The sequence below is a fragment of the Ursus arctos genome, unplaced genomic scaffold, assembly GCF_023065955.2.
Source record: "Ursus arctos isolate Adak ecotype North America unplaced genomic scaffold, UrsArc2.0 scaffold_3, whole genome shotgun sequence".
In the NCBI taxonomy this organism is placed as follows: Eukaryota; Metazoa; Chordata; class Mammalia; order Carnivora; family Ursidae; genus Ursus; species Ursus arctos.
Genome location: NW_026622985.1, coordinates 84,811,633 through 84,838,197, shown reverse-complemented (window position 1 = coordinate 84,838,197; position 26,565 = coordinate 84,811,633). Strand labels below are relative to the sequence as shown.

The 26,565-nt window shown below is 38.9% G+C and overlaps 1 protein-coding gene and 1 long non-coding RNA gene across 12 annotated transcripts in view; one reads left to right on the top strand and one right to left on the bottom strand.

Annotated features, from left to right (window-relative positions):
• The window catches only part of LOC130542041 (uncharacterized), a 70,119-nt gene that overhangs the window by 8,979 nt on the left and 34,575 nt on the right, over positions 1 to 26,565 (top strand). Inside the window, exon 1 of one of the 2 annotated variants that reach the window (XR_008956294.1) lies at positions 11,890 to 22,971. The exons of the other annotated variant lie outside the window; for it this stretch is intronic. This is a non-coding gene — a long non-coding RNA (uncharacterized LOC130542041). Of the gene's footprint in view, positions 1 to 11,889; positions 22,972 to 26,565 lie in introns of those variants that run through there. 2 annotated transcript variants of the gene reach the window in all.
• Positions 524 to 26,565, bottom strand: part of AGBL3 (AGBL carboxypeptidase 3) — a 67,471-nt gene continuing 41,429 nt past the window's right edge. For 5 of the 10 annotated variants that reach the window (XM_048212812.2, XM_057304158.1, XM_044388479.3 and 2 more), the window contains 6 exons: positions 26,234 to 26,291; positions 25,149 to 25,220; positions 10,147 to 10,195; positions 8,794 to 8,990; positions 6,861 to 7,092; positions 524 to 2,887 (listed from right to left, as the gene is read on the bottom strand). In XM_048212812.2, the coding sequence (XP_048068769.1) occupies positions 2,464 to 2,887; positions 6,861 to 7,092; positions 8,794 to 8,990; positions 10,147 to 10,195; positions 25,149 to 25,220; positions 26,234 to 26,291 (1,032 nt within the window). In that variant the 3' untranslated portion in view covers positions 524 to 2,463. Of the gene's footprint in view, positions 2,888 to 6,860; positions 7,093 to 8,742; positions 8,991 to 10,146; positions 10,196 to 11,135; positions 12,148 to 25,148; positions 25,221 to 25,672; positions 26,292 to 26,565 lie in introns of those variants that run through there. The other 5 variants (XM_044388480.3, XM_044388482.3, XM_044388481.3 and 2 more) reach the window with 5 other exon arrangements.

The window sequence follows — 26,565 nt, the reverse complement described above, 5'->3', positions numbered from 1 at the left end:
TAAATAACCCGTTGTCTGGTTGTACCACAGTTTACTTACCATCCATTACTAAAAGGCATCTTGGTTTCTTTCAAGTTTTGGCCCTTGTGAATAAAGCTGCTATTAATATCTGTGTGCAAGTTCCTCTGTGGACGTAAGTTTCAATGCCTTCCCGTGAATACAAAGCACTGTGATGGCTGGATCATATAGTAAGAACATGTTTAGTTTTGTAAGAACCCACCAAACTGTCTTTCAAAGCGGCCATACCATTTTTTATTCCGTACACTCTTAGGAAGCATTTTCTCTGCTTTGATCTTCTATTAAAGACTGTAGAGATTTAGTGTAATTTCTTAAATTTTTAATAGAATTTAGTCAACCCATCTGGGCCTGGTAATTTGTCTTTTGACAACTTATTGATTCAGTTTCTCTAGTTGATATAGGCTTACTCAGCTAGTCTGTTTCTTCCTGTGTGAATTTTGGCAGATTGTGTCTTTCAGGGAATTGGTTTATTTCATAAAGGTTAACCAAGTTGTGGGTAGAGAGTTGTTTGGAATATTCTTTTATTAACCTTTTAACATCTGGGGTATCAGTACTGATGGTCTCGAATTTCTGATATTAATAATTTGTGTCTTTTTTTCTTAGTTAACATTGCCAGAAGTTTATAAATTTTATTGACAATGGAATATTACTCAGCATTATAAGCAAATTAGCTATTAAGCCATGAAAAGACATGATAAAATTTATACGCATATTACTAAGTGAAATAAGCCAATCTGAAAAGGCTACGTACCATATGATTCCAACTATGTGATATTCTGGAAAAGGTTAAACTATATAGACAGCAGAAAGGTGAGTGGTTGCCAGGGGTTAGTGGGGAGAGAAAGATGACTATGCAGAGAGAATATTTAGGGCAATGAAACTACTTTTTTTTTTTTTTTAAGATTTTATTTATTTATTTGAGAGAGAGAAATATTGAGAGAGCATGGGGGAGAGAGAGCAGCAGTAGAGGGGAGAGGGAGAGGGAGAAGCAGACTTGCCGCTGAGCAGGGAGCCCGATGTGGGACTTGATCTCAGGACTCTGGGATCATGACCTGAGCCGAAGGCAGACGCTTCACCGACTGAGCCACCCAGGCGCTCCAGTGAAACTACTCTGTATGGTACCGTAACGGTAGATATCTCTCATTAGATACTTGTCCAAACCCACATAGTGCACGACACCCAGAGTAAACCCTAGTGTAGACTATGGACTTTGGATGGTAATCTTGTGTCCGTATAGGTTCATTAGTTGTAACAAATGGTGGGCGATGGTGATAACGGGGTGGCTATGTACGTGTGGGTGTCAAGGAGTTTATGGGAAATCTCTGTACTTTCTGCTCAGTATTGCTGTGAACTTTCTCTAAAACATAAAATCTATTAAAACCAAAAATAAAACCAAAACAGAAACACAGCAGTTACTCTTTTACTATCCCAGTGAGCTCTCCTTGAACCCTCTTTGGTTATTGAAATTGTTGAGAATAGACTACCCAACCTTAGGCTTTCCTCGTTCCATCTTGCTACCATGACCTAATTAGCTTGTAGCCTATAACTTTCATGGGCTTTATCTACCTGATTCTCATTCTGCTTAGTCTTATCCTGTAATGGACACCATTGGTGACCTGGGACTCTTGTTTTCTCACTTATCACATCCATCTTGACTTATTTGTCCAACATCCATATTTCTCTGCAGTGTCCTTGAATAAATGGCTGGAGATGTACCTTCATTAGCTCTAAAGCAAACTGCACATCTAATCTTTTACACTGTTGCTACATTTTGAGAAGTAAAATGACCATTGTAAACCATAATCTATGCATTTCAGTGCCATTTTGTGACACACTTTCTCTGCACGTAATATCCTTTATAGTATTTAATTGTTGGAGGTGTACAACTTAGCACTTTCCTGTGCACCATCTTATTCTGTAATTATTTTAGTCTTGTGTGTTTTATATATTCAATTATACAGTAATCTTCTAGTGGGGAGAAATGTCTCTTACATCATTGATGGCTTCTAGAACACTAAAGATAAAACAGAAATTAAGAAAAGATGTTTGTTGACTGATTCATTAAGGAGCCTGGCAGGGATGTTAAAGTCATTGATAGTACATGCCATTCCATCCTTGAGTTCTTAGTTGTTTGGTGTTCTGTGCATACGTTGTTTTGGGAGAATTCAAAAGTTCATAGACTTTTTTTCCGTCTTGACAAAAATTAAATATAAATAAATGATTTTAAATTTTCCGTATTTTCTCTGATTTCTTTTTAAATCTCTGAAAGATGTTGCCACTAATGAAGCTGGGTTACCTAGGTTTCGTAGTTTAGCGTATGCGTATGTATGTGTAAGGAGAGGGACAGAGATAGAGGGCTGGGGAGGGCTTTTCTTTTCCTTTCTTTTTACTATGTAAGCATATGGTATTTTTCATCCACGATTTTCAGAGTAGCATAAAGCTAAGTTATTTGCCCCTTTGGAATTTCAAATAGAAGGTGGGTTGTCCGTGATTCTTACGTGGTTGCGCATCCCTCTTTTTAGTTGGGTGTGGAGGTATTTGCATAGAGTTTTGCTCATTGGGTTCTTCAGCTTGAAGACTCTTTTCTTTGGTAACATCTGCATCCTTTTCAGAACTGGAGGGAGCAGCCTCCCATTTGCTGCTGAGATGCTTCATGTCGTCAGTCTTTGTGGCCTTGATTCGAGAGTGTGTTTTCTTCTTCTTGGGCACTTTGAGAGGTGACAGATTTTCAAGTGATCTCTGGGACACAGACTGGAGCCACTCTGGAGAGCTTACCGCAAGATTCCTTTGGCTTATAAAGGGGTGATTTCTGGGTGGTGTCCAGGACGTGCTGTATCTCTTTATATTTACGTAAGCAGCTGGCTTCAGTCTAGGAAAGCAATGAAATACATGAGTTTCTGTCACGTACGCTAGGTATTTGCAGTCCTTAGTTACTGGTCATAGTTTAACTCTTACTTTTAAATCCTTTGGTGAATTCATCTTCCCTTAGGACTTTTACCTTTATTTCTATGAGAATGATCGGTGTCTTCAATTTCTGGTCATGATTTTTCAGAACTACTCCCATCCTGTGCTTCTGAATGCCGAGCGGATATGTTTACTGAGATACCTGCCCGACCCAAGCTTCCCGATACAACGGCCACTCTAGGCCTCAGTGCCTTACCTACACGCTTAAAGTAAATATTCTCTAACATTCCACTTCTCTCTAAAAATCTACTTGTTTATTCTATTAGAATATACTTAGTTACATGCTATGCATTTTTTCTATAGTCAGTAAAAAGATCACTGTGAGTGCAAAGATGGAAGCTGCGTCTCTCACTCCTTCCTGGAAGTGAAGAGTCTCTCCAGTCACATTTTGATCTGTGGAGTCTTTCTCAAGAATTTTTATCACTAATAGATGGAATGCCAAATATGACATTTATTGCTTACCATCTGATTTCTGAGCTGTGATTGACAGAGATAAGGATGTAAATCATCGGCTGAATGACGCTGGTTAGTACCCTAGACTCTATTCATTTTGGTTACGAGCAGAGCAGACAATTTAAGTTCCAGCCCTATAATTATGTTCAAATGTCACATTCTTTAGTATAATTCTGCCAGCTGTTGAAGCACATTAAGTATTCTCTCCCTAGTCCAAACTTGGATAGATGTCTAAAATGGTTTGACAAAAGTGTGCTTTTTCTCATTTTTTGGTTTGTTCTCACTTTACTCTATAATCACTTTCTATGGGTGACAGTATGTGTGCTGAGCCAGTCAGACAAAATATATAGAGCCATAAAGAAATAAGTTCAAAGAGCAAAAAATATCCACTTGATTGTATTTGAGTATATAGTGAATTAATCTGTTAAGAATGGTCTTGCTTGCTACTTCCCTATTTTTTCTTATTTCCATGTACACCTAAGTAGATACTTTTGGGAAGGGTCTGCCCCAGGCACCATGTGCCCTTCTCTGGGGACCACCTCTTGATCCACAAGGGTAGGCCTTCCATCAGCCATTTGTAACTATCTGTTCTCTACCCACTGGCATGGTTGCCAATCAGATTCTCCTTCCCTGTAACTTAAAATCGGGAGGGAGGGAGAGTGAGTCTTGTAAGTGAAAGTGCTGGAGGATGCAAATTTGTGCAGGTAAAGGGTAGACAGGTTTTCTGTAGAGAGAGGAAAGCAGAGACTGCAGATGGATGAAGAGTTCAGGTGGCTTTCCATCCCCTAGTTCAGCCCGTTTCTGAGACCTTGCTGAACTCTCTCCCCTTCATCTCCATAAATAGTCTTAGATTTTCTTATACTTCTTCTCTCCTACCCTACCCTACCCTTTGTGATTAAGCTAGCTTAAATTGGTTTGTTAGTTGCAACCAAACAGTTCTTAATTAATACAATCTGTTAGCTGTCCACCCTTCCGGACTCAGGCCAATCCACACTGAGTACACTTCTGGGTTCAAAGTGTGTAAGAGATCTCTCATGAAAATAATGGTTAAAAATCAAGCTATGTCTTAATTGTCACCTTTGCCTAACTCTACTGTATTTTGTTATTAGTTTCCTGATTTTTTAGTCTGCTGATATTATCATATGTGATTGATCCCTTGTTTGCCTGGGCCTATGCTGTCTGTTCTCCCATATTAGCTGGCCTATTAGATACAGTTTCTGTTAGGCACTGCCCTCCCCCGCAGGATAGCTGTCCCTTCTGATTCGAAACTGTCACCAGTTGCCTATTCTTGTAATTTTATTGGCTTTGCTGATTATACTGTAAAGAAATAGGCATTAATCAAAATTAGGGGAAAAAAGCATAAAAAGGAATATCATCCTCTGTTAGTGCTTTATCCAGAGATAATCGTTGTTGGGACTAGGTGCTACCAGAGAGTTTTCTAGGGATCCATGAGTTTGTGTATAATATGCACCCATTAAATAGGTTTACATAGTCTATAAATGCAACCATACCAGAGTTGTTCTGTGGTTTTTATTTCTGCATTGTGAACATTATCCCATGTTAACTAATCTGGACTTCTAATATTCATAGCTACATAATATTTCATTTTATGGATATATTATAATTTAAGCAGTTTTTCTATTATTGAACATTTGGGTTCATTTCTTTTCCTTTTCCTTTGACTCTTATAAACGATACTGAAATGAACATCGGGGTGCCTGGGAGGCTTAGTTAAGCGTCTGATTTTGGCTCAGTCATGATCTCAGGGTTGTGGGATCAAGCCCTGCATTGGGCTCTGCGCTCAGTGGGGAGTCTGCTTCAGAGCCTCTCTCCTCTGTCTCTCGCCGCCCACCCTCACTCATTCGAATCTCTTTAAAATAAATAAATAAATCTTAAAAAAAAAAAAAGGGAACATCACTACAGAAACCTCTTACCTACTAGGGTTCCCCCCCCCTTTGCCCGAGGTTTAATTTCTCTCTTTTTTTTTTTTTTTTTTTTTTTTTTTTGAGAGAGAGAGAGAGAGAGAAAGAGGTGGGGCAGGGGCAGAGGGAGAAGGAGAGAGAGCAAATCTTAAGTATGGTCCATGCTCAGCACAGAGCCTGTGGTCATGACCTGAGCTAATGTCAAGAGTCCGACAGACCGAGCCACCCAGGCGTCCCCATCCCTAGGTCTAATTTCTGAAAGCGGAATTTTTTAGTCGAAAGGAATGTATGATATTGAGGATTTTTCATTTATATTGTTGGATTGCCTTTCAAAACTCTGCATCAAAAAAACCCCCAAAAACCAAAAGAAAAACAACTCTAATATCAGTTCATATTTCAACCATCAGTGAGTAAATTCTTCCATTGAGAAGCAAAAATGAATAGTATTTCATTATTGTTTTAATTTGCACTCCTTTAAGTGAGATTAAGCATTTTAAATGTTCATTGACCAGTTTGTTCTTTGTGAATTTCTGGTTCATAGCCTTTGCTCATTTTCCTACTGAAATATTCACAATTTTGTCATTGATATGTAAGTTATCTGTGGATATTCCGTTTATTGGTCCTCTGTTTTTCATTTATATTTTGAAGAGAATATACCAGACTCTGAAAACAGAATGCCTCGTGGCTGTGTGACCTTGGACAAATTAGTTAATCTCTTTGTACCTCAGCTTCCTTACATGAAGAATGTAAAATTGTGTGTGTGTGTGTGTGTGTATAAACACAGAATTGTGTCTAGCACACAAAGATACTTGATCAAGATTTGTTGATAATATTATTTTCAGCTTGCTGTTGTCTTTTATTTTTTTTTCATTTTCTATTGCTATTTTAAAAAATTATTTTTTATTATGTTAGCCACCATACAGTACATCCCTGGTTTTTTGATGTAAAGTTCGATGATTCATTAGTTGCGTATAACACCCAGTGCACCATGCAATACGTGCCCTCCTTACTACCCATCACCTGCTGTCTTTTAGGTATATGTGTTTCCTTTTAGTCTTAGTGATGGTTCTATTTTTTTTTTTAATATCTTTAAAAGAAGTCTGGTCTTATTCTTCATGCTTTCCTCTGAATATCAATAAGCTTAAGTAATTCAAGTTAATTATTTCTAATGCTGGTTGCTCCCAGGATTATAGGGCTTAAACACATCAGAGAAATCTGAAATCAGGCTACAGTCGTACTTTATTCACGCGTACTTTACTCAGAGATCCAAATTAATGAGTGATTTCATACAAATAAACAATCAAATAAGGCCTGATGACCTACTCCCTTCACATATCCAGTGTCTTCTGATGGCTTTGGGTTTTTGTCCCTTTGTCAAATGTGGTGTAGCTGCCACCATTTTTAAGAGTGTATGTTAGTTTCTTAGGATAATGAATTAATAAGCATTGATTCCTTATAAAAATGTAGTAAATAGCTGAGAATGCCCAAATCGTATTGACTTACTGATGCTGGACTTGGAAGTTGGTTCTTGGGTTGAGTATTTGTTTCATCGGAGGGGTTTGCGCGTTTTTAGTGCTTTCCATGATGGGGAGCAAATACTGCAATATTTCTTGAGTTTGAGCTATTCGTTTATCCCTGTAGATTCTTTTTTCATCATCTGTCCAATTTATGCCAGTCTTCTTGCTCTGGAAAGAAGTACATTCTTTCATTTTGCTTTTAAAGTTGTGATGCTGATCTGGGGAGCAACCACAAATATGTGTGTAGATACGTGAACTGAATCGACTCAGCAGTTATCTACTGAACATTCTGTGCCAAGGATCAATCTAAAAATTCTTATCCATTTGAAGCTTCTACTTTAATTACATGGTCAGAAAGTAGCAAATAAGTAATATATATAAGATATCAGATAATGATAAAGTTTACAGGATAAAATAAAGCTGGGGAGGGGAATAAAGAATTCTTGGGGGAAGAGTTGATTTCCATTTCTTAAAAGGTGTTCAGGAAGGCCTCCCTGTGAAGCTGACATGTCCAAGGAGTTAGGGAGTGAGTCAAGCAGATACCAGAGGAAAAGAGCATTCTAGGCAAGAAAACTAGTAAGTGCAAAAGCCCTGAGCTAGGAGCAGGGTAGTGTGTTGAAGGATCACCCAGGTGGCACAAGCAGCTAAAGCAGATTGAATTAAGGGGAAAGAGAGAAGATAGCAGTTCAGCGAGGTGACTTGGACTGAGTTCACACGGGGCCTCACAGGCCATTGCAAAGACTGATTTCACCGAGTGTGAAACGGGGAGCTGCTGAGAGGGTTTGAGCGGAGCAGTGTCACCACCCGAGATTTGTTTTAGCAGGACCCTGCTGTTATATGAGCCTATATTTTGAGATTTTACTAATGAATTAGTGTGGGATGAGAGAAGAGAGGAATCAGTGATGACAGCAAAGCTTCTGATGTTGGGAAACAGAAGGATGGAGATACGGGAAAGACCACGGGAAGGGCATGCTGGAAATCCCTTCTTTACTACAGGATATGAAGGAATTATTGTTTATTTTGTTAATTGTGATAATTATTATAACATTTAAAAAAAGTGTTTATCTCCCTCTTCCATTAGCAAGAATACTATACCAAAAAAAACCCCCTCCGAAAATAGCAAGTGTTGGCAAGGACGTGGAGAAATTAGAACCTGGCGCACTGTTGCTGGGAATGTAAAATGGTGCAGTCGCGATGAAGAAAAGTATGGTGCCTCCTCAAAAAACTGAAAATAGAATTACTATTTCTGCGTGTGGTGTGGGTATATGCCCCAAAGAGTTGGAAGCAGAGTTTCAAAGAGCTCAGCAGAGGATAACCCCACCTGCTAGTTGCTCTGGAAACTGAAACTCCGGCAGTTCAACAGTTGTGAACAGTTGCGAAACCACCCCCACATTCAGGATCTAGAAAAGAGCATCCCTAAGAGATTCCTTGTGTTCCTTTCCAGTCCATTCTTCCCTTCATCTCCTACTCTATCCCTCTCCTCCAGGAAAGCTTTATCTGGTTTTTTTATATTGTTTTTTGTCTCTATAATTAGTTTGCAGTCCATATACCTGAGATTGCATACAGCATTTACTTTTCTGTGTCTGACTTCTTGTACTAAGCGCAACGATTCTGAGATTCATCCATGTCACGTGTGTCAGTTTCTTTCTTTTTTATTCTATTGTATGGAGAAGGCATCAATGATGAGGTATTGGGAATAAGGCAAATTAGATTTTTTTCAAAGCTACATCAAACTTTTTTCTGTATTAAACTCATATAGAAATTCATCAAGTATTTTTCAGAATCAGGAATAAAATGGCTATTAATCCTATTTATAAACAGTTCCCATAGCCCAAATTTCATAGGATTTATTAATAATGAGATAGTGAAAGCAACTTTTGTATTTATTAAAATCCTAAACATACAAACAAAAAAACCACCTTCTGTTGGTATCCTTGTCTTCTCAGTCCAACTGGGAGTCTCTGTGCTCATAGGACACTTGAAGGATGTCACTTTGAAACAGTTTCCATACAGATCCTTGCTCTTGGGCTGAATTATTTCGTGGATTGGCTTCTCACCAGTTTCTAACAACCGTCTTTGTTGGTCTTTACTGAGCCTCTGAAACCTGTTTTGGGAGCTGAAAGAAATCGGATACTCTGATTTCAGGGTCAACAGTGAACTCTCTAATCAAGAGTAATGTAATGCCATGTTGTATTTGTATATTACACCTCACAGTATGTAAAGGAGACTTACAGATATTGTCTCACGTGGGGATCTCACCAGTCTGTGATCTAGGCAGGATGGCCAACGTTATCCCTATCTTACATCAGAGAGGGTCAGGAATCAGAATGGTTAAGCTATTTGCTCAAGATCACGCAGCTAATAAGAGGGAGGGGCAGGTCTAGAATTTACATCTTGTAACTCCAACACTTTTTCTACTTTCTCTTATTTTGATATATCATTTGATTTCTTTCCATAGATATGATAAATAATATATTTTAAAATTGTCTTAGTTTGATCAGTTCTAGATCCAAGTACAGGCATGCCCAAAGATGGTTTCTTACCTATTTTGTAGCTTTTGGGAGCAGGACAGTCTACATATGTCCACAGAACCCATTATATTGAATAGAAGCCAAGTTCTTAGAAGAGGCAGGGAAGGAAGGAAGCACAAACCATGTTCCCTCTGTTGGACAAATTCAGTCTACCCTCAGATACTGACTACTCCGTGGTTCAGACTGCATGACATGTTCGTGTCATCATTCCTAAGAACAGGAAGACTTGCCAAGGGGGCTAGTGATATAGCAATTACTGGTTTAGACAAAACTACCAAGGTTATCGATGTTATCCCTGATTTCACTTTCTATTCTTCCAGTTTTCAGGTACTAGTATTAGCCCTACGTGACCAATGCTCCAGTTGCTATTACACGTTGTAATATGATAGTCATCCATTCTAAAGTGCTAAGCAATTATCTTATGCCAGCAATATTTTTTTTTAAAGAGAAACTCAGATAATGCAGTGACAAATGCATAGAAATAAATGTCTAATTGTAGATTTGAAGGCACCCATGGGGGTAGTTTGGGAAAACTGAAATCTCAATATCCTTCAAAATGCATCACATAAGCACTGCTACGTATAGCACTGGCCTAGGCACAGGTACTATGGAGAATATAAGGAGACATCAATTAGCAATTGTTATAAAAAAGCTACTTTTACCTGTTGCTTTAATTCAAAATCAAATTCACAGAAGCCAGAGGAAAAAGGTAGTCAGGTAGAAGAAATCTAGTTCTCCTACCTCAAATATCTTTTTAGAAGCCAACCAGGAGCTTGTCCAGGTATTTTCACTAAAAAGAGAATATACCATAAAATTTATGAATGGAGATTTTTTTTAAAGGTTAATGAAACTTGGTATTTTTACTTCTTGACAGTTACCTCATTCGTACATTTAATGGCTAGCTTAACTGAACTTATCTTCAATTAATCTGCCAGTGTTTCACTCAGACATGAAGTGTATTAGTACATTTTTCCCCTAGAAGCCTTTTATTTATTTATTTATTTATTTATTTATTTATTTATTTATTTTTATTTTTTTTTTTTAAAGATTTTTATTTATTTATGTGACAGAGAGACAGCCAGCGAGAGAGGGAACACAAGCAGGGGGAGAGGGAGAGGAAGAAGCAGGCTCCCAGCCGAGGAGCCCGATGTGGGACTCGATCCCAGTACACCAGGATCACGCCCTGAGCCGAAGGCAGACGCTTAACGACTGCGCTACCCAGGCGCCCCCCCTAGAAGCCTTTTAATTTAACTGTTTCAAGAGAACAGCAAACAGTAGAAATACCTACCCAATAACTGTCAAACAGCTCAGAACTGAAAATACGTATGTTAGATCTATGAAGGATATCTACACGTACAGTACGGTGACTGTTTAGAGAGCCCACCCAGGACACAGCCATGCTCAACCAAAAAAATAGTATAATATGTAACAGGTAGCTGTATGTCACATGTATTGTGATTTTAACATTAAAATACAGGTATTTAAAATGACATTCTGTATTTGCTGTTGTTACATATACACTATTATTTAGGCAAAACAATAGGACCAGTTAACAGTGGCAATTAGCAGTAATTTACAGAACACATTAAACAGTATGTTGAGAATAACAGAACAATATTTTTGTTTGTTTCTCTCCTCTGATACAGGTTTTAACTCCTTATTGGATATTTAAATTTTATAATCCATATTGTGCTTTAGGACGCATAAATATAAGACGTTTAACAGCTGAATGTAAATATAATGGAGCTAACAGATACTTCTTTTATTTAGTAAAAATTAACAATGATGAGTTTATGTCCCATGATAAAGTAGGATATTTTTGCACTTTGTGTTTGCTTTTCTGATAATACTTCTTTGAACTGCCTGTACCTTTAGGATGTCCTCTTTTACGTAGTGGTAACACTGAACACGTTCAGAGACCTGACTTACTGGTCTCCTCTTATCAAGCGCTCTTTTACACGGGTCGCTGGAGGCAGCCCGGTGCAATGACACCAAGTTGGAGACCCCATCAACAGACACATCTGAGCATGGAGCGCGGTTTTACTTACTCGCAGCAGCAAGTGTTTGGACTTGTGAGGAATTAGCTTCCATCGCTTTAAAAATGTCCATCCACTTGGTATCGACAAGCTTGTTTTTAGTAGACTAGCTTTCTGGCATTTGGGCCATTTGCATCTTTAAATCCATCGTGTAGGCTCTGCACGTCTGCAGTGTCCATTGTTCTTAGACCCTCTGAAGTACACCGGATGTCCCCATATGTGAAACTTCTTGGGGAAAATGTTTATAAAGCACAGAGGTAATCTGAACTTAAACGGAAGGTGGAGTTCAAATAAATTACAGTTTTCATGGCTGTTTCATTTGGCTGCCCCTTTCTGGTGACGTATCTTTGAGTTCTGAGGCAGTCTTTCTTTCCCTTAAACGTCATTTTTTTTTTCACTGTGTGAGTTTTCGTCATAACCTACACGCAATACCAAATAGTTCAGGTGCAGTGAATCCTTTTCTATAGTTCTTGGTGCTTCTTTAAGGATCTTCGAACAGTTTTAGAGAAAGAGCATATAACTTATTTTACTGTAGCGCTTCTCTGAATTCTCATCTTCAAACTATTTCCAAATTAGAGGACGTTCTTGTCCCGCATGTCGAAAATGTGATTTAATGGCAGACCAACATTTTGATGGCTTCTCTATGGCTGGCAGCAATGATAGGCATCTCGTAGGCCCAGGTTGAACGAGGCAATCTTCTTCCTTTCTGTAAAGTCAAAAATTTCATTGTTTCTGCAAATTTTGAGGAAACTAAAAAGTGGCCAAAAACTTTCATTATGAAAGCCTCAATATCACAAGATATCAAGTCACACTATTTTTTAGTACAAGGTGTGAAGACATGTAGCTGGTAAGATCTTTTCAGTTTCTTTGATCAGAAGTTTATAGATAGAAATGAAATTTGCTAAATTTTACCTTTTCACTGCCAACCATGCAGATATACGAGCAAAGTATAGTTTATATTTGGACAACACGCTAACAATACAAATATTTGTTTTCTGTGGTTCTGTTCTTTTCCCTCTCCTCCTGGCATTCCAATTGTGTGTATATTACATCTTTTAAAATTGTCCCACAGGTCTTTGATATTCTGTTCATTTTCCTCCTTCTTGAAGGTTTTCTATCATGAATGGATGTTGTACTTTGTCAAATGTGTGTTCTGCTATTTTAGGATGGAATGTTCTGCATGTATCTGTTAGACCCATCTGGTCCAGTGTGTCATTCAAAGTGACTGTGTTTTTGTTGATGTTCTGTTTGGACGCTCTATCCATTGATGTAAGGGTGGTGTTCAAGTCCCTACTATTATACTATTACTACTGATTACTTCCTTTACATTTGTTATTAGCTGCTTTATGTATTTGGGTGCTCCCATGTTGTGTGTATAAATATTTATAAATGTTATAACTTCTTGTTGGACTGTTCCCTTCACGATTATGTAGTGTCCTTGTCTCTTGTTACAGTCTTTGTTTTGAAGTCTGTTTTGTCTGATGTAAGTATGGCTAGTCCAGCTTTCTTTTCACTCGATGTTCTGTTTGGACGCTCTATCCATTGATGTAGAGGCAGTGATAAAGAGTTTCGCAAATAAATGTTTTTCCATTCCTTGATAAATGATAATGTTTTTCCGTTCCTTCCCTTTCAGTGTGCATGTGTCTTTAGGTCTAAATGAATTTCTTATAGGCAGCATATAGATCTTTTTCATTCATTCAGTCACCCTGTGTCTTTCGATTGAGCGTAGAGTCCATTTACATTCAAAGTGATTATTGATAGGTATGTACTTATTGCCATTTTGTTACTTGTTTTATGGTTGATTTTGTAGTTCTTCTCTGTTCCTTTCTTCTCTTGCTCTCCTCTCCATGGTTTGATGGCTTTCTTTACTGACATACCTGATTTCCTTTATTTTTTGTGTATCACTGACTTTTTATTTGTGGCTACTGTTTTGCATATAACATCTTATATATATAGCAGTCTGTTTTAAATTCATGGTTGCCTAATTTTGAACTCATTCTTTACTCCTCTCCCCCCATTTTAGGTATATGGTGTCAGATTTTACATTCTTTTATTTAGTGAAATCCTTGACTGATTTTTATAGATACAATTTTATTGCTTTTATGCTTCCTACTTTTCTTACTCCTGCTTATGGTCTTTCCTTTCCCTCCAAGACTCCCCTTTAACATTTCTTGTAAGGCTGGCTTTGGGGTCATGTATTCCTTTAACTTTTATTTGCGAAACTCTTTATCACTGCCTCTACTCTGAATGACGGCCTTGCTGGGTAGAGTATTATTGGCTGCTAGAGTATTATTTTTTCCTCTTAACACTTTGAATATATCATGACAATCTCTTCTGGCCTGCGAAGTTTCTACTGAAAAATCAGCTGATAGCCTTATGGGTTTCCTTTGTATGTAACTGTTTCATTTCGTTTCGTTTCTTTTCTTTTCTTTTCTTTTCTTTTCTTTTCTTTTCTTTTCTTTTCTTTCTTTCATCAGGGTGGATACAGAAGGGTTTTGTTTTATTTTTATAATAATATTTTTATTGTATTATGTTAGTCACCATACAGTACAACCCTAGTTTTTGATGTAAAGTTCCATAATTCATTACTTGCATATAACACCCAGTGCACCGTGCAATACATGCCCTCCATAATACCCATCACCAGCGTATCCCATTCCCCCACCCCCCTCTGCTCGGAAGCCCTCAGTTTCTTTCCCAGAGTCCATAGTCTCTCATGGTTCATTCCCCCTTCTGTTTGCCCCCCCTTTCTTCTTCCCTTTCTTCTCCTACCGATCTTCCTACATCTTATGTTCCATAAATGAGTGAAACCATATGACTTATTTCGCTTAGCATTATCTCCTCCAGTCCCGTCCATGTTGCAGCAAATGTTGAGAAATTGTTCCTTTTGATGGCTGAGTAATATTCCATTGTATATATGGACCACATCTTCTTAATCCAGTCATCTGCTGAAGGGCATCTCGGCTCCTTCCACAATTTAGCTATTGTGGACAATGCTACTGTGAACATTGGGGTGCATATGGCCCTTCCCCTCACTACGTCTGTATCCTTGGGGTAAATACCCAGTAGTGCAATTGCTGGATCATAGGGTAGCTCAAGTTTTAACTTTTTAAGGGACCTCCACACTGTTTTCCAAAGTGGCTATACCAACTTTCATTCCCACCAACAATGTAGGAGGAATCCCCTTTCTCCACATCCTCTCCAACATTTGTTGTTTCCTGCCTTGTCCATTTTTGCCATTCTAACTGTCATAAGGTGGTATCTCAGTGTGGTTTTGATTTGAATTTCCCTGATGGCTAATGATGTTGAACATTTTTTCATGTGTCTGTTAACCATTTGTATGTCTTCCTTGGAAAAGTACCTGTTCATATCTTCTGCCCATTTTTGATTTATTTGTTTCTTGTGTATTGAGTTTGAGAGGTTCTTTGTAGATCTTGGGTACCAGTCTTTTATCTGTAGTGTCAAGTGCAAATATCTTCTCCCATTCCGTGGGCTGCCTCTTAGTTTTTTTGACTGTTTCCTTGGCTGTGCAGAAGCTTTTTATCTTGATGAAGTCCCAAAAGTTCATTTTTTCTTTTATTTCTCTTGCCTTTGGAGATGTGTCATGAAAAAAGTTGCTGTGGCCGATGTCAAACAGGTTGCTGCCTATGTTCTCCTCTAGGATTTTGATGGATTCCGGTCTCACATCGAGGTGTTTCATGCATTTGGAGTTTATCTTTGTGTACGGTGTGAGAGAGTGGTCAAGTTTCATTCTTTTGCATGCAGCTGTCCAATTTTCCCAGCACCATTTATTGAAGAGACTGTCTTTTTTCCACGGGATGTTTTTTCCTGCTTTGTCAAAGATTAGTTGACCAGAGAGCCGAGGGTCCATTTCTGGGTTCTCTATTCTGTTCCATTGGTCTATGTGTCTGTTTTTGTGCCAGTACCATGCTGTCTTTGTGATCACAGCTTTGTAGTACAGCTTGAAATCCGGCAATGTGAGGCCCCCATCTTTGTTTTTCCTTTTCAACAATTCCTTCGCGATTCAGGGCCTTTTCTGGTTCCACACAAATTTAAGGGCTGTTTGTTCCAGTTCTTTGAAAAATGTAATTGGTATTTTGATCGGGATGGCATTGAAAGTGTAGATTGCTCTGGGTAGCATAGACATTTTAACTATATTAATTCTTCCAATCCATGAGCATGGAATATTTTTCTATCTTTTTGTGTCATCTTCAATGTCTTTCAAGAGTGATTTGTAGTTTCTAGAATATTGATCCTTTACGTCTATGGTTAAGTTAATTCTGAGATAACATATGATTTTTGGTGCTATTGTAAATGGAATGGATTCCCTAATTTCTCCTTCTTCAGTCTCATTGTTCATGTATAGAAATGCAACTGATTTCTGAGCATTGATTTTATATCCCGCCACATTACGGAATTGCTCTATAAGTTCTAGTAGTTTGGGGGTGGAGTCTTTTGGGTTTTCCATATAGAGTATCATGTCATCTATGAAGAGAGACAGTTTGACTTCTTTGCCGATTTGGATACCTTTTATCCCTTTTTGTTGTCTGATTGCTGTTGCAAGGACTTCTAGTACTATGTTGAATAATAGTGGCGAGAGTGGGCATCCTTGTCGTGTTCCTGATCTTAAGGAAAAGGCTTCCAGCTTTTCCCCATTGAGAATGATATTTGCTGTAGGCTTTTCATAGATGGTTTTTATGAAATTGAAGAATGTACCCTCTATCCCTACACTCTGAAGTGTTTTAATCAGGAAAGGATGCTGTATTTTGTCAAATGCTTTTTCTGCATCTACTGAGAGGTTCATATGGTTCTTGACTCTTTTCTTGTTGATATGATCTATCACACTGATCGATTTGCGAATGTTGAACCACCTTGCATCCCAGGGATGAATTCCACTTGGTCGTGATGGATAATCCTTTTAACGTACTGTTGGATCCTATTAGCTAGGATCTTGTTGAGAATTTTGGCGTCCATATTCATCAGGGATATTGGTCTGTGATTCTCCTTTTTGATGGGGTCTTTTCCTGGTTTGGGGATCAAGGTAATACTGGCCTCAAAGAATGAGTTTGGTAGTTTTCCTTCTGTTTCTATTTTTTGAAACAGCTTCAGGAGAATAGGTATTATTTCTTCTTTGAATGTTTGGAAGCATTCCCCGGGGAATCCGTCAGGCCCTGGACTCTTGTTTTTCAGAAGGTTTTTGATCACTGCTTCAATCTCTTCTTAATTGGTCTGTTTGAAAAAATTTCTTCCTGTTTCAGTCTTGGTAGTTTATAGGTTTCCAGGAAGGCATCTATTTCTTCCAGGTTGTTTAATTTATTGGCCTAAAGCTGTTCATAAAAGTTTCTAATGATCCTTCCTATTTCATTGGTGTTGGTTGTGACCTCTCCCTTTTCATTCATAATTTTATTAATTTGGGTCCTTTCTCTATTCTTTTGAATAAGTCTGGCCAGTGGCTTATCGATCTTATTTATTCTTTCAAAGAGCCAGCTTCTAGTTCTGTTGATCAGCTCTACTGTGCTCCTGGTTTCTAATTCATTGATCTCTGCTCTAATCTTGATCAATTGCCTTCTCGTGCGTGGGTTAGGCCTGTTCTTCTGTTCCAGCTCCAGCTTCTTGAGGTGAGAATATAAAAACTGCATTTTAGATTTTTCTGTTCTTTTGAGTGAGGCTTGGATGGCTATGTATTTTCCCCTTACAACTGCCTTTGCAGTGTCCCATAAGTTTTGGACCGATGTGTTTTCGTTCTAGTTGGTCTCCATAAATTGTTTAAATTGATTTTTGATTTCCTGGCTTATCCAATCATTCTTGAGCAGGATGGTTCTTAGTTTCCAAGTGTTTGAGTTTCTTCCAAATTTTTCCTTGTGATTGAGTTCCAATTTCAAAGCATTGTGGTCTGAGAATATGTGGTCTGGGAATAATTTCAGTCTTTTGGTATCAGTTGAGACCTGTTTTGTGACCCAGTATATGGTCTATTCTGGAGAATGTTCCATGTTTATTCGAAAAGAATGAGTATTCTGTTGTTCTGGGGTGTAGTGTTCTATATATATCTATGAGGTCCATCTGGTCTAGTATGTCATTCAAAGCTCTTGTTTTTTTTATTGATTTTCTGCTTAGGTGATCTGTCTATTGCTGATAGTGGAGTGTTGAGGTCCCCTACCATTAACATATTTTTATCTATATGTCTCTTTATTCTGGTTAAGAGTTGGCTTGTGTATCTTGCTGCTCCCCTGTTGGGGGCATATATAATTGTCATATCCACTTGTTGGGTCCATCCTTTAAGAATAATATAGTGTCCTTTTGTATCTCTAACTATAGTCTTTAGTTTAACATCTAATCTGTCTGAGAATTGCTACCCCAGCTTTCTTTTGAGGTCCATTGGCATGAAAAATGGTTTTCCATCCCTTTACTTTCAGTCTGGATGTATCTTTAGGTTCAAGATGAGTCTCTTGTAGACAGCAAATGGATAGGTCATGTCTTTTTATCCAATCTGCAGCCCTGTGGTGTTTTATGGGAGCATTTAGGCCATTCACATTGAGAGTGATTATTGAGAGAGATGATTTTAATGATGTCATGTTGCCTGTAAAGTCTTTGTTTCTATAGATGGCAAATTTCTGTTCTGTATCACTCTTAGGGCCTTTCTAGTTTTATAGAACCCCCCTTAATATCCCTTGTAGGGCTGGTTTCATGGTTATGAAATTGGTTAGTGTCTGGTGATTCTGGAAGTTCCTTATCTCTCCATCAATTCTGAATGACAGCCTTGCTGGATAAAGGATCCTTGGCTGCATGTTTCTCTCGGAAAGAGCTTTAAATATGGCCTGCCAACCCTTTCTCTCATTCCAGGTCTGTGTAGACAGGTCTGACATAATTCTGATATTTTTGCCTTTGTACGTGAGAAATTTTTTTGCCCTGGCCACTTTCAATACTGTATCCTTGGATCTAATATTTGCAAATTGCACTATGATGTGACGTGGCATAGGTTTGTCTTGGTTGAACTTGGAAGGGGTCCTCTCTGCCTCTTTGGACACGAATGCTTGTTTCCTTTGCTAGATTAGGGAAGTTCTCAGCTACAATTCGTTCAAATATCTCTTCTAGACCTCTGTCTTTCTCCACCCACTCAGGGATGCTGATGATTCTGACATTGGAACATTTCATTGAGTCAGTAATCTCCTATAACCTACATTCTTGAGATTGGATTTTTTTGAGCCAAGTCTCTGTTTTAACTTTCTCTTCTACCATCCCATCCTCCAATTCACTAATTCGTTCTTCTGCCTCATTCACCCTGGCCGTCAGAGCATCTAGTTTCGACTGCATTTGATTCATAGCATTTTTAATTTCTGCCAGATTCGCTCTCATTTCTGCCCTTAGAGATTCTATATTCTCGTTAATATTTTCATTACTATTTTTTTCAAGCCTACACATCATCTTGACCATTGTTACTCTGAACTCCATTTCTGACAATTTGGTTACACCCATATCCATCAGTTCTGTGGCAGAGGCTACAGACCCATTATCTTTTCTTTGCTGGGGGGGATTTCTCCTCCTCGTCATTCTGATTAGAAGAGAGGTTTTAGGGTTGCCCAGAGCCCAAATTATTGACCAGGACCCAGGCAGTGCACACTTGTTTTATCCGGATCTTAGGGATGTGGGCTTCTTAATTTTTCAGCCTGTCTTCTGGGGGAGGGGCCTTCCTCACCGATACTCAGGCAACCCTGTTTGGGTAGAGTCTCCGTGTCCCCTGCGAGGGGAATGGGGATGGGCACACTGTGAGCCGGTATTTCCAGGCTTTTGTTCTCTGGCAGCTTTCCCTGGCGGTTTGCTGTGCCTCTTCTGAGACAGCAGCAGTGGCCGAATCTCAGCCTCTGTCTCAGAACAGAGGGATCATGGACCGTTCTCCACTGATGTTCTGGCCACTTTAACTGTTACTATTGGTGCTGCTCAACCCTGCAGCGTCCCGGGATGTGCGCCCCATACCCAGTGTCCCATCCCTCACTTCCAGGGCCGGCGCGTCTCTGTCCTTTGTGTTTCTAACACCGCCAGCCACCAGCCGCCCCCGCGCGCTCCCGGAGCTCCCAGTATCAGTCCGGTTCCAGTGAGCGCACCGGAGCTCCAGTTTTCAGTCTGGTCCCGCGCGTTCCCCAGCTCACGGTCTCAGTCTGCTGTTTTGCGGGTGCCGTCTGCGAGTCCGCCCGCTCCCCCGTGCAAGTGGCTACCGCTTCTCGGCGCCCGAACACGGCGGCTCCCTCCCCCTTCCGTTTATCTTCCGATATCTGTGCACGGTTTCATGGCTCCCCGCTTCGTACCTCAATACTCAGCGCTGGAGATGTTCATTTGTAGAGATCCAGATGCATCTTCCTGCGTCTCAGGCTGCTTCCGTGGTTGTTTAGGCTGGTCTGGTACCTATCCAGCTCGACTCGGGGGACCGGCTGAAAAAGGGGTCCCCTACTCCTCCGCCATCTTACCTTCAGCCTCCTCTCTTGCTTCTTTTAACATTCTCTTGTTGTCACTACTCTTTGCCATTTTAATTACTGTGTCTCTTAGTGTGGACCTCCTGGGGTTGATTTTGTTGGGGTCTTTCTGTGCCTCCTGGACCTAGATTTCTGTTTCCTTCCCCGGATTTGGGAAGTTTTCAGCTATTTCTTCAAATATATTTTCTCCCATTTCTCACTCTTCTGATTTACGGATCCCTGTAATGCAAATATTATACCTGATGGTGTCACTGAGTTCTTTTAGTCTAATTTCAATTTTTATTATGTTTTTCTCTCCTGTTCAGCTTGATGGCTTTTCATTAGTGTTCTCCAGGTTGCTGATCCATTCTTCTGTTTCCTCTAGTCTAGTATTTATTCCAACTGGGGTATTTTTAATTTCAGTTATTGAGTTCTTCATCTCCGATCGGTTTTCTGTCTCTTTGTTGAGGGTATCACTGAGGTCCTCCACTCTTTTCACAAGTCCAGTGAGTATCTTTGTGATCATTAAATTCTCTATCAAGCATTTACTTATCCCCATTTTGTTTAGCTCTTTTGCTATGATTTTGTCCTTTTCTTTGATTTGGAACATATTTTTCAGTGTTTGTTTCTATGTGTTAGGAACGTCTCCTGCTATGAAGAAGAGGTTCTGTGGTGCCCTGCAGTGCAATGTCCTGTTCACCAGAACCTGGTACTTAAGGGTATTTCATCTTTTGTATTTTGTGCACCCTACTATCATGGTTGAGCCACTTTTGCCTCCAGTCCAGTCATCTGCATCGGCGCTCTCTGTGTTGTTAGTGTGCTAGTCTGGGACTGCTTTGGGCTTGAGTTGGAGACTAGGCACTTGCCGGAGATACTGTAGCACCAAACTGCTGGGCGCTTTCGCTGTGTCATCATCGGAGAAACTTTGGTTGGTGGGTGGGGCCTGCTGTCAGACCACATGTCTGCCCCAGCCCACTGCTAGGGTCGCAGGGGGACTGGTGTGTGCGGGAGCCACTTTGGAGTGGTGGCGGTCTCTGTCGTAGCGGCATGTACCCTTTCAGGCCGTGGAGCTGTTTTAGGTGCTTTCCTGCCAATGGTATATTGGAGGGGCAGTTCATGTGGTGTCAGCAAGGTTTGTGCAGTCTGCCCCTCTAGCACACGCTCCAAGTAAATCTTCCTCCTGTGTACCCCATCTGTTTTTCAAACTACTGTTTTCATGCTGTACCTCAGTGGGACTGTTTGTTGTGTTGTTTCTTTAAGGGTGGAGACTGAAATTTCCTATTGCCCTCCTGGCTCTCCCAGCGTTGAGCCCACTGATTTTTAAAGTTCCAGGTATTAAGCCCCGCTGATTGTAAGAACTCTCAAAATTATGCCTCTCTTGTTTTCTTGCAAGTTCTCCAGGCTTGGGGTGCTTGGTGGGAGGGTCTGGTACTCTTTCCTTTCCACATTCGTGGCATTCCTCCCTAGAGTGAAAAGTCCTGCCAGTCCATTTAGCTCCTGACCTCATCTCTGCCCGTCCTACCCTCCTCTTGTGGGGTACGACAAGGATGTGTCCTCTTCTCTACATTTAGCTAGGAAGAGTGTGTTCTGCCAGTCTTTGGGTCATTTTCTGGGTTATTTACACTGATGCAGGTGATCACGGGACCCTCCTACTCCACCATCTTCCTTGGAAGTCTACACTGCTTAATATTCTGTTAAATCAATCTTGCATTTCTGGGATAAATTCTATTTGGTCATTGTGCATAATCCTTTTACTGTGTTATGGGATTCAGTTCGCTAGTATTTTGTCTGTCTTTTTGTTTTAATAGATTCAGATCTTGGTTAAAAGAAAATACTTATTTGGCCCCTGGAATCCTAACAGTTGCCTTTCTTAATTTCTCTGCTACTCCCCTATCCCCAAACAACTCCTATATAATCCCCTAACACAGCAGGTAGCATTGATCCTGTTATATTTCTGTTGTCTCTTTACTGTCATTTTTTCTATTTATTGAGAATAGACTGTATTTCCACTGTATCCTAGTATCTAGTACAATCCTTGAGAGTATTACTTGAGACTTCTGGAAAGCAGATAACCATCAGATTTTTAAAAGAACATGAAAAGGAGATTATATAACAAAGACTGATAAGAGAGTCGTTGAGACATAGAATAGTGTCAGGAAGGTTAAAATAGCGAGTTAAGCTATGAATAAATATTGACAAGATGTAAATTTTACTTAGCTATATTCAGAATGAATATATATCACAGAATGTTTAAATCTGTTCTGCTGGGATTATTTTAATATCATCCTGATGGATGACAAAGAGCAGAATCCCTCAGCTCTTAAGTTGCTTCTGTCTTTCTATCAAAGAGTTTTCTTCTCTCTAGAAAGAGGAGAATAAATACTGGTAAGAGATGACAGAAGTCAAATGGCTCTGAATGAGTTATTTTTAGTCCCGGACATATTAAATCTCAAGTAAGGAAAGAATTTACATACAAGATCACAAAACCACTGACAAATTTTATTTTATTTTTTAAGAATTCAGGAAGTGACTCTCTGCTCTCTGCCTAACTTTGTCATTTAAGACTGCATCATAATTTAAGGATCAATTCCTTCAAGCAAACATTCCCTGAGATTTCCAGGCTGGATTTGATCCTGTTCTCCGAACAATCAGAGCAGTTTGTGCATATCATTATCACTCAATCTTTCTAACTCTTCTTGAAATGAACTGTATATGAGTCTTACCAAAATTTGATACCTACCCCTTAAATGATGAGTAGCTAATCTGGTTAGAGGGAGGATTATGTTTCAGGCAGAGAAGACAGCAGGAGCAAGAGCACAGTGGTAAGACTGATATATTCTGAGGCTACAAGAAGATTGAGAACGGCAAGAGGTAAAACTGGAGAGGCAGTCAGGAGCCAGTTCACTGGAAGTCTGTATGTCATGGTGTGTAACTTGGTTTCTGTGCTGTAGCAAGTGGTTGTCAAAAATCTTTTTCTTTTGAACAGAAAATTATCGAAAGAAAGCTCTGCAGGACGAAGAAGGGTTTGATGGGCTAGGTCCTAACTGTCTGGCCTTTCACCGTCTCTCACGATAGCTCCCTAAGTGGTGAGTCACTAAGTATGGTCTGCAAATTGCCAACATCAGAATTATCTTAAGTACCTTATAAGAACTGTAGATTCAGGGGCTGACAACAAAGACCAGCTCAGAATTAGAAGCTGGGGTTTCCATAAACTTCCCAGGTAATTCTCACGTGCATTAAAAGTTTTTAAAACCAAACATTCTATAAGACAACAGGCCCATGATCTTCAAAAATGCCCGGGTTGTGCATGACAAAGGCTGAGCGTCTATTCCAAATTGAAAGGGAATAAAGAGAGAGATGTGGCATTTAAATGTGATTTTTGGGGTGTTTGGGTGGCTCAGGTCATGATCCCAGGGTCCTGGGATTGAGTCCCATGCTGGGCTCCTGCTCTCAAAATAAATAAATAAATAAATAAATAAATAAATGCTCTAAAGGACATTACTGTAGTAGGATATGAATCAGTATTGTATCAAAGCTGAATTTCTTGATTTTAATGTAAGACAGTGTTCTTGTTCTTGGAAAATATGTGTGCAAAAAGACATATGTGTGCAAAAAGTGGATTTGGGGAAATATTAGGTAGAGTTCTTCATACTATTCTTGAAATTATTTAAAAGTTAAATTTTTGTAGGCTTTCTTTTTTTTTTAAGTCTTAGGACTGTGCCAACTTCCAGCCCTGCTAGGAAACTAGGAATTACTGCGAGTCTTTAGGTCGTGAGCATACACAATCTGATTGGTGTTTTTGATCACTTTTAGGGTAGTATGAAAGGTGGAATTAGGATGAAAATACTGGTGGCAAGGAAGCCAATTAGAATCTCGTAAACAGGTGATAAGAGTCTGAAAAGAATGATGACTGTTAAAATGGAGATAAAGAGATTATGAGGCAAAATCCACTAGATTCATTGGCTGACTGGATCTGAGGAATGGAAATGAAGGGAGAAAAAAGGATAACTGTCATGTTTCTAGTTGAAACGGGTGGTTATGTAGATAGTACTGCTCCCAAGGTTATGGAGAATACAAGAGGAACCTCTAACTAGAATTAGATGAACTTGAATTTGGATATATGGGACATCTCTGTGGAGATGTTTAGGAGAGAGTTAAATATAAGTCTAAAGCTTTGACAAGAGGTCGAATGTATATACAGGTATGTCCATACATATAGAGAGAGTACAACAACATGGCATACTTGAGATCCGGAGTTTATGAAAGGCTGAATCTAAGATGATTAATTTAGCAGGAATAAATTTAAGGCGCAGGACATTGAAGCCAAATACCAACTGAAGCAGCAGATGGAGGAGACACCACTTAGCAGCAGCACGACGCAAACGACAGTTTATAGGTGTGCGTGTACACCAGTCCAGCCTAGCAATACTTCAGCAAGCTTCCGAAAGAACAGATGTAACCTTAGGCTGCATTAATGGAAATTTATTGTACACCCACTAGCTGACATCTGTAATACTGTGTTCATTCAAGCTTGAACAGTAACAGGAAAGAATAAAATCAGGTGCTGAAGGACTTGAATCATGCTGTACTGTGGACGGTGGAAAGAACGGAAGGAAAGTTTGAGGGAAATACACGACAGCTTTAAAAAAATATCTTGGAAGAGGCATTACCTTCATTCTCCTTGAAAAATGAGAATCAGGGAAAATGAGTCCATCAGAAATATTAACCTTTAAGGTTATTTCACTTTGTTTTGTGTAATTGAAGAAGTGGATGAAATTTACAGGGACACATGTTTTTAGCTCAACATAAAAAGAACATTTTCAATACTATAGCTCTCTAGCAGTGGAATGAACTGTATGGCAATTGGGTAAACTACTTGGTGACAAGTGTAGTCAATCAAAGGCCAGGTGAGGCTGGATCCTGTAATGGTAGGTGAGGCTAGAAGACTTTAGGATTCATGAGATGGGAATGAAGAGATTAGACAATGAGATGCATATTCTCTTATTTTTAACTAGTAGAAATTACAAGAAAGACAACTTGACATATGCTGAATTTCTACTGGCTTCCTTTATGAATTTCTAGAGCTAGAGAGGAAAAAATGTGAGATTCACAATTTCTGGGAAGGTGAATTGCTCCTTGTCTATTGTTTTGAAGATAATCTAGTTTCTTACATGTAAATCTTGATCAGATACATATGGTTAGATAACTCACATTCAGATGATTTGTGGGCACTCATTACTGTCTCTATTCTTAGTTTACTCACCCAAACCTTGATTAGGGAGTGGTCTTCTGAAATAATCACATATGCAAACATCTGATACATTTGGCTTTATATCTAGAAAAGATGATAAGAGATCATTAGTAGCATGAAAAGAATGAGTCTCTTACACTTCATATTTTTTCTTTTTCTAGAAGATAACATGTAAATAGTTTAGCTCAATAAAAAGTCTAAAAAAATGTTCATACCCTTTGGGTCAGCAATTCCTTTCTAGGAATCTATCATAAATAAGGTCTTCATTATTGAAACAGAAAAAAAGTAAAAGTTTAACAAAGGACATAGTTAAATTTAAGTTTCACTAATACAATGGAATACTTTACCACCATTTAATAACATGTAAAGAAGTTTACTGCAATTTGAAATGAAAACGTAGGCTACCAAACAACATGAACATCCTGTGATTAACATGGAGTATATGTGCTCAGACGTAGAAAAGGGTCTAAAGTATTCTAAAATGTGCTTTTCAGTTCTAATTTTTGATAAATTTTCAACAGAATATATTAAAGTAATTTTTTGTATGATCACAATGAGAAAAATAAATTTCAAGTCAATTAACCATATTAGTTATAATAGAAAATAGAGGTATATACATGTATATGTATTTTTAATTAGGTTATCTCAAAGTGTGGTATAAATGTATAGTAATACAAATGGTCAAATTCATATCCAACTTAGCAGATTCCAGTAGAAGCAAATGAAGAGTCCATAATTTTTTTTCTCTCCTGGGCTCGTCCTCTTTTAAGAAATGAGAGGACCAAGATGGTTTTTAAAACATAAAATCCCTATTTTGTTTAGTGAAAAAATCTCTCAAATCAGAGACATTCATCAAGTACATGGACCACTCCTTTCTCTGTGATCTCTAGGAACCCGGCTTAGAATACTGGCATTGCACCTGTAACACTGCACTTAGTTTTTCTCCCCCCATTAAAAGATGAGCTCCTGAGAGTAAGAAATGGTATAGTACACTTCTTGATATCCCTAGAACCAAGCACACTGGCAACCTCAAAGATGTGGCACAAAAAAGTGTGTGTTGAATGAATTGTTGGCAGAGGGCAGAAGTAGAACATTACCTTTCACATCAGAATTTGATTCTCTGTGTCTTTGCACTAAATGTCCTTTATCACATGCCTAATGGGACACAGAACCAAAAGGAAAACAATACTATGTTATAAACATGAAAATGTATATTTCCTATATCATCACTGGTAGTTTTCAACATTTCTCATTTTATCATGATAGGTTTAGAATAGACAAAAATATCTCTTAGAAACTCCTAATAATTTTCTCCTGCAGCAATGAGAATACTGATATTGTACTTTGGCACTACTAAAGGGAGTTAAAAATTTTTTTTTACTTCATATAGAATTTATTTACAATGAGAGACACAAAATGTATGCTCACA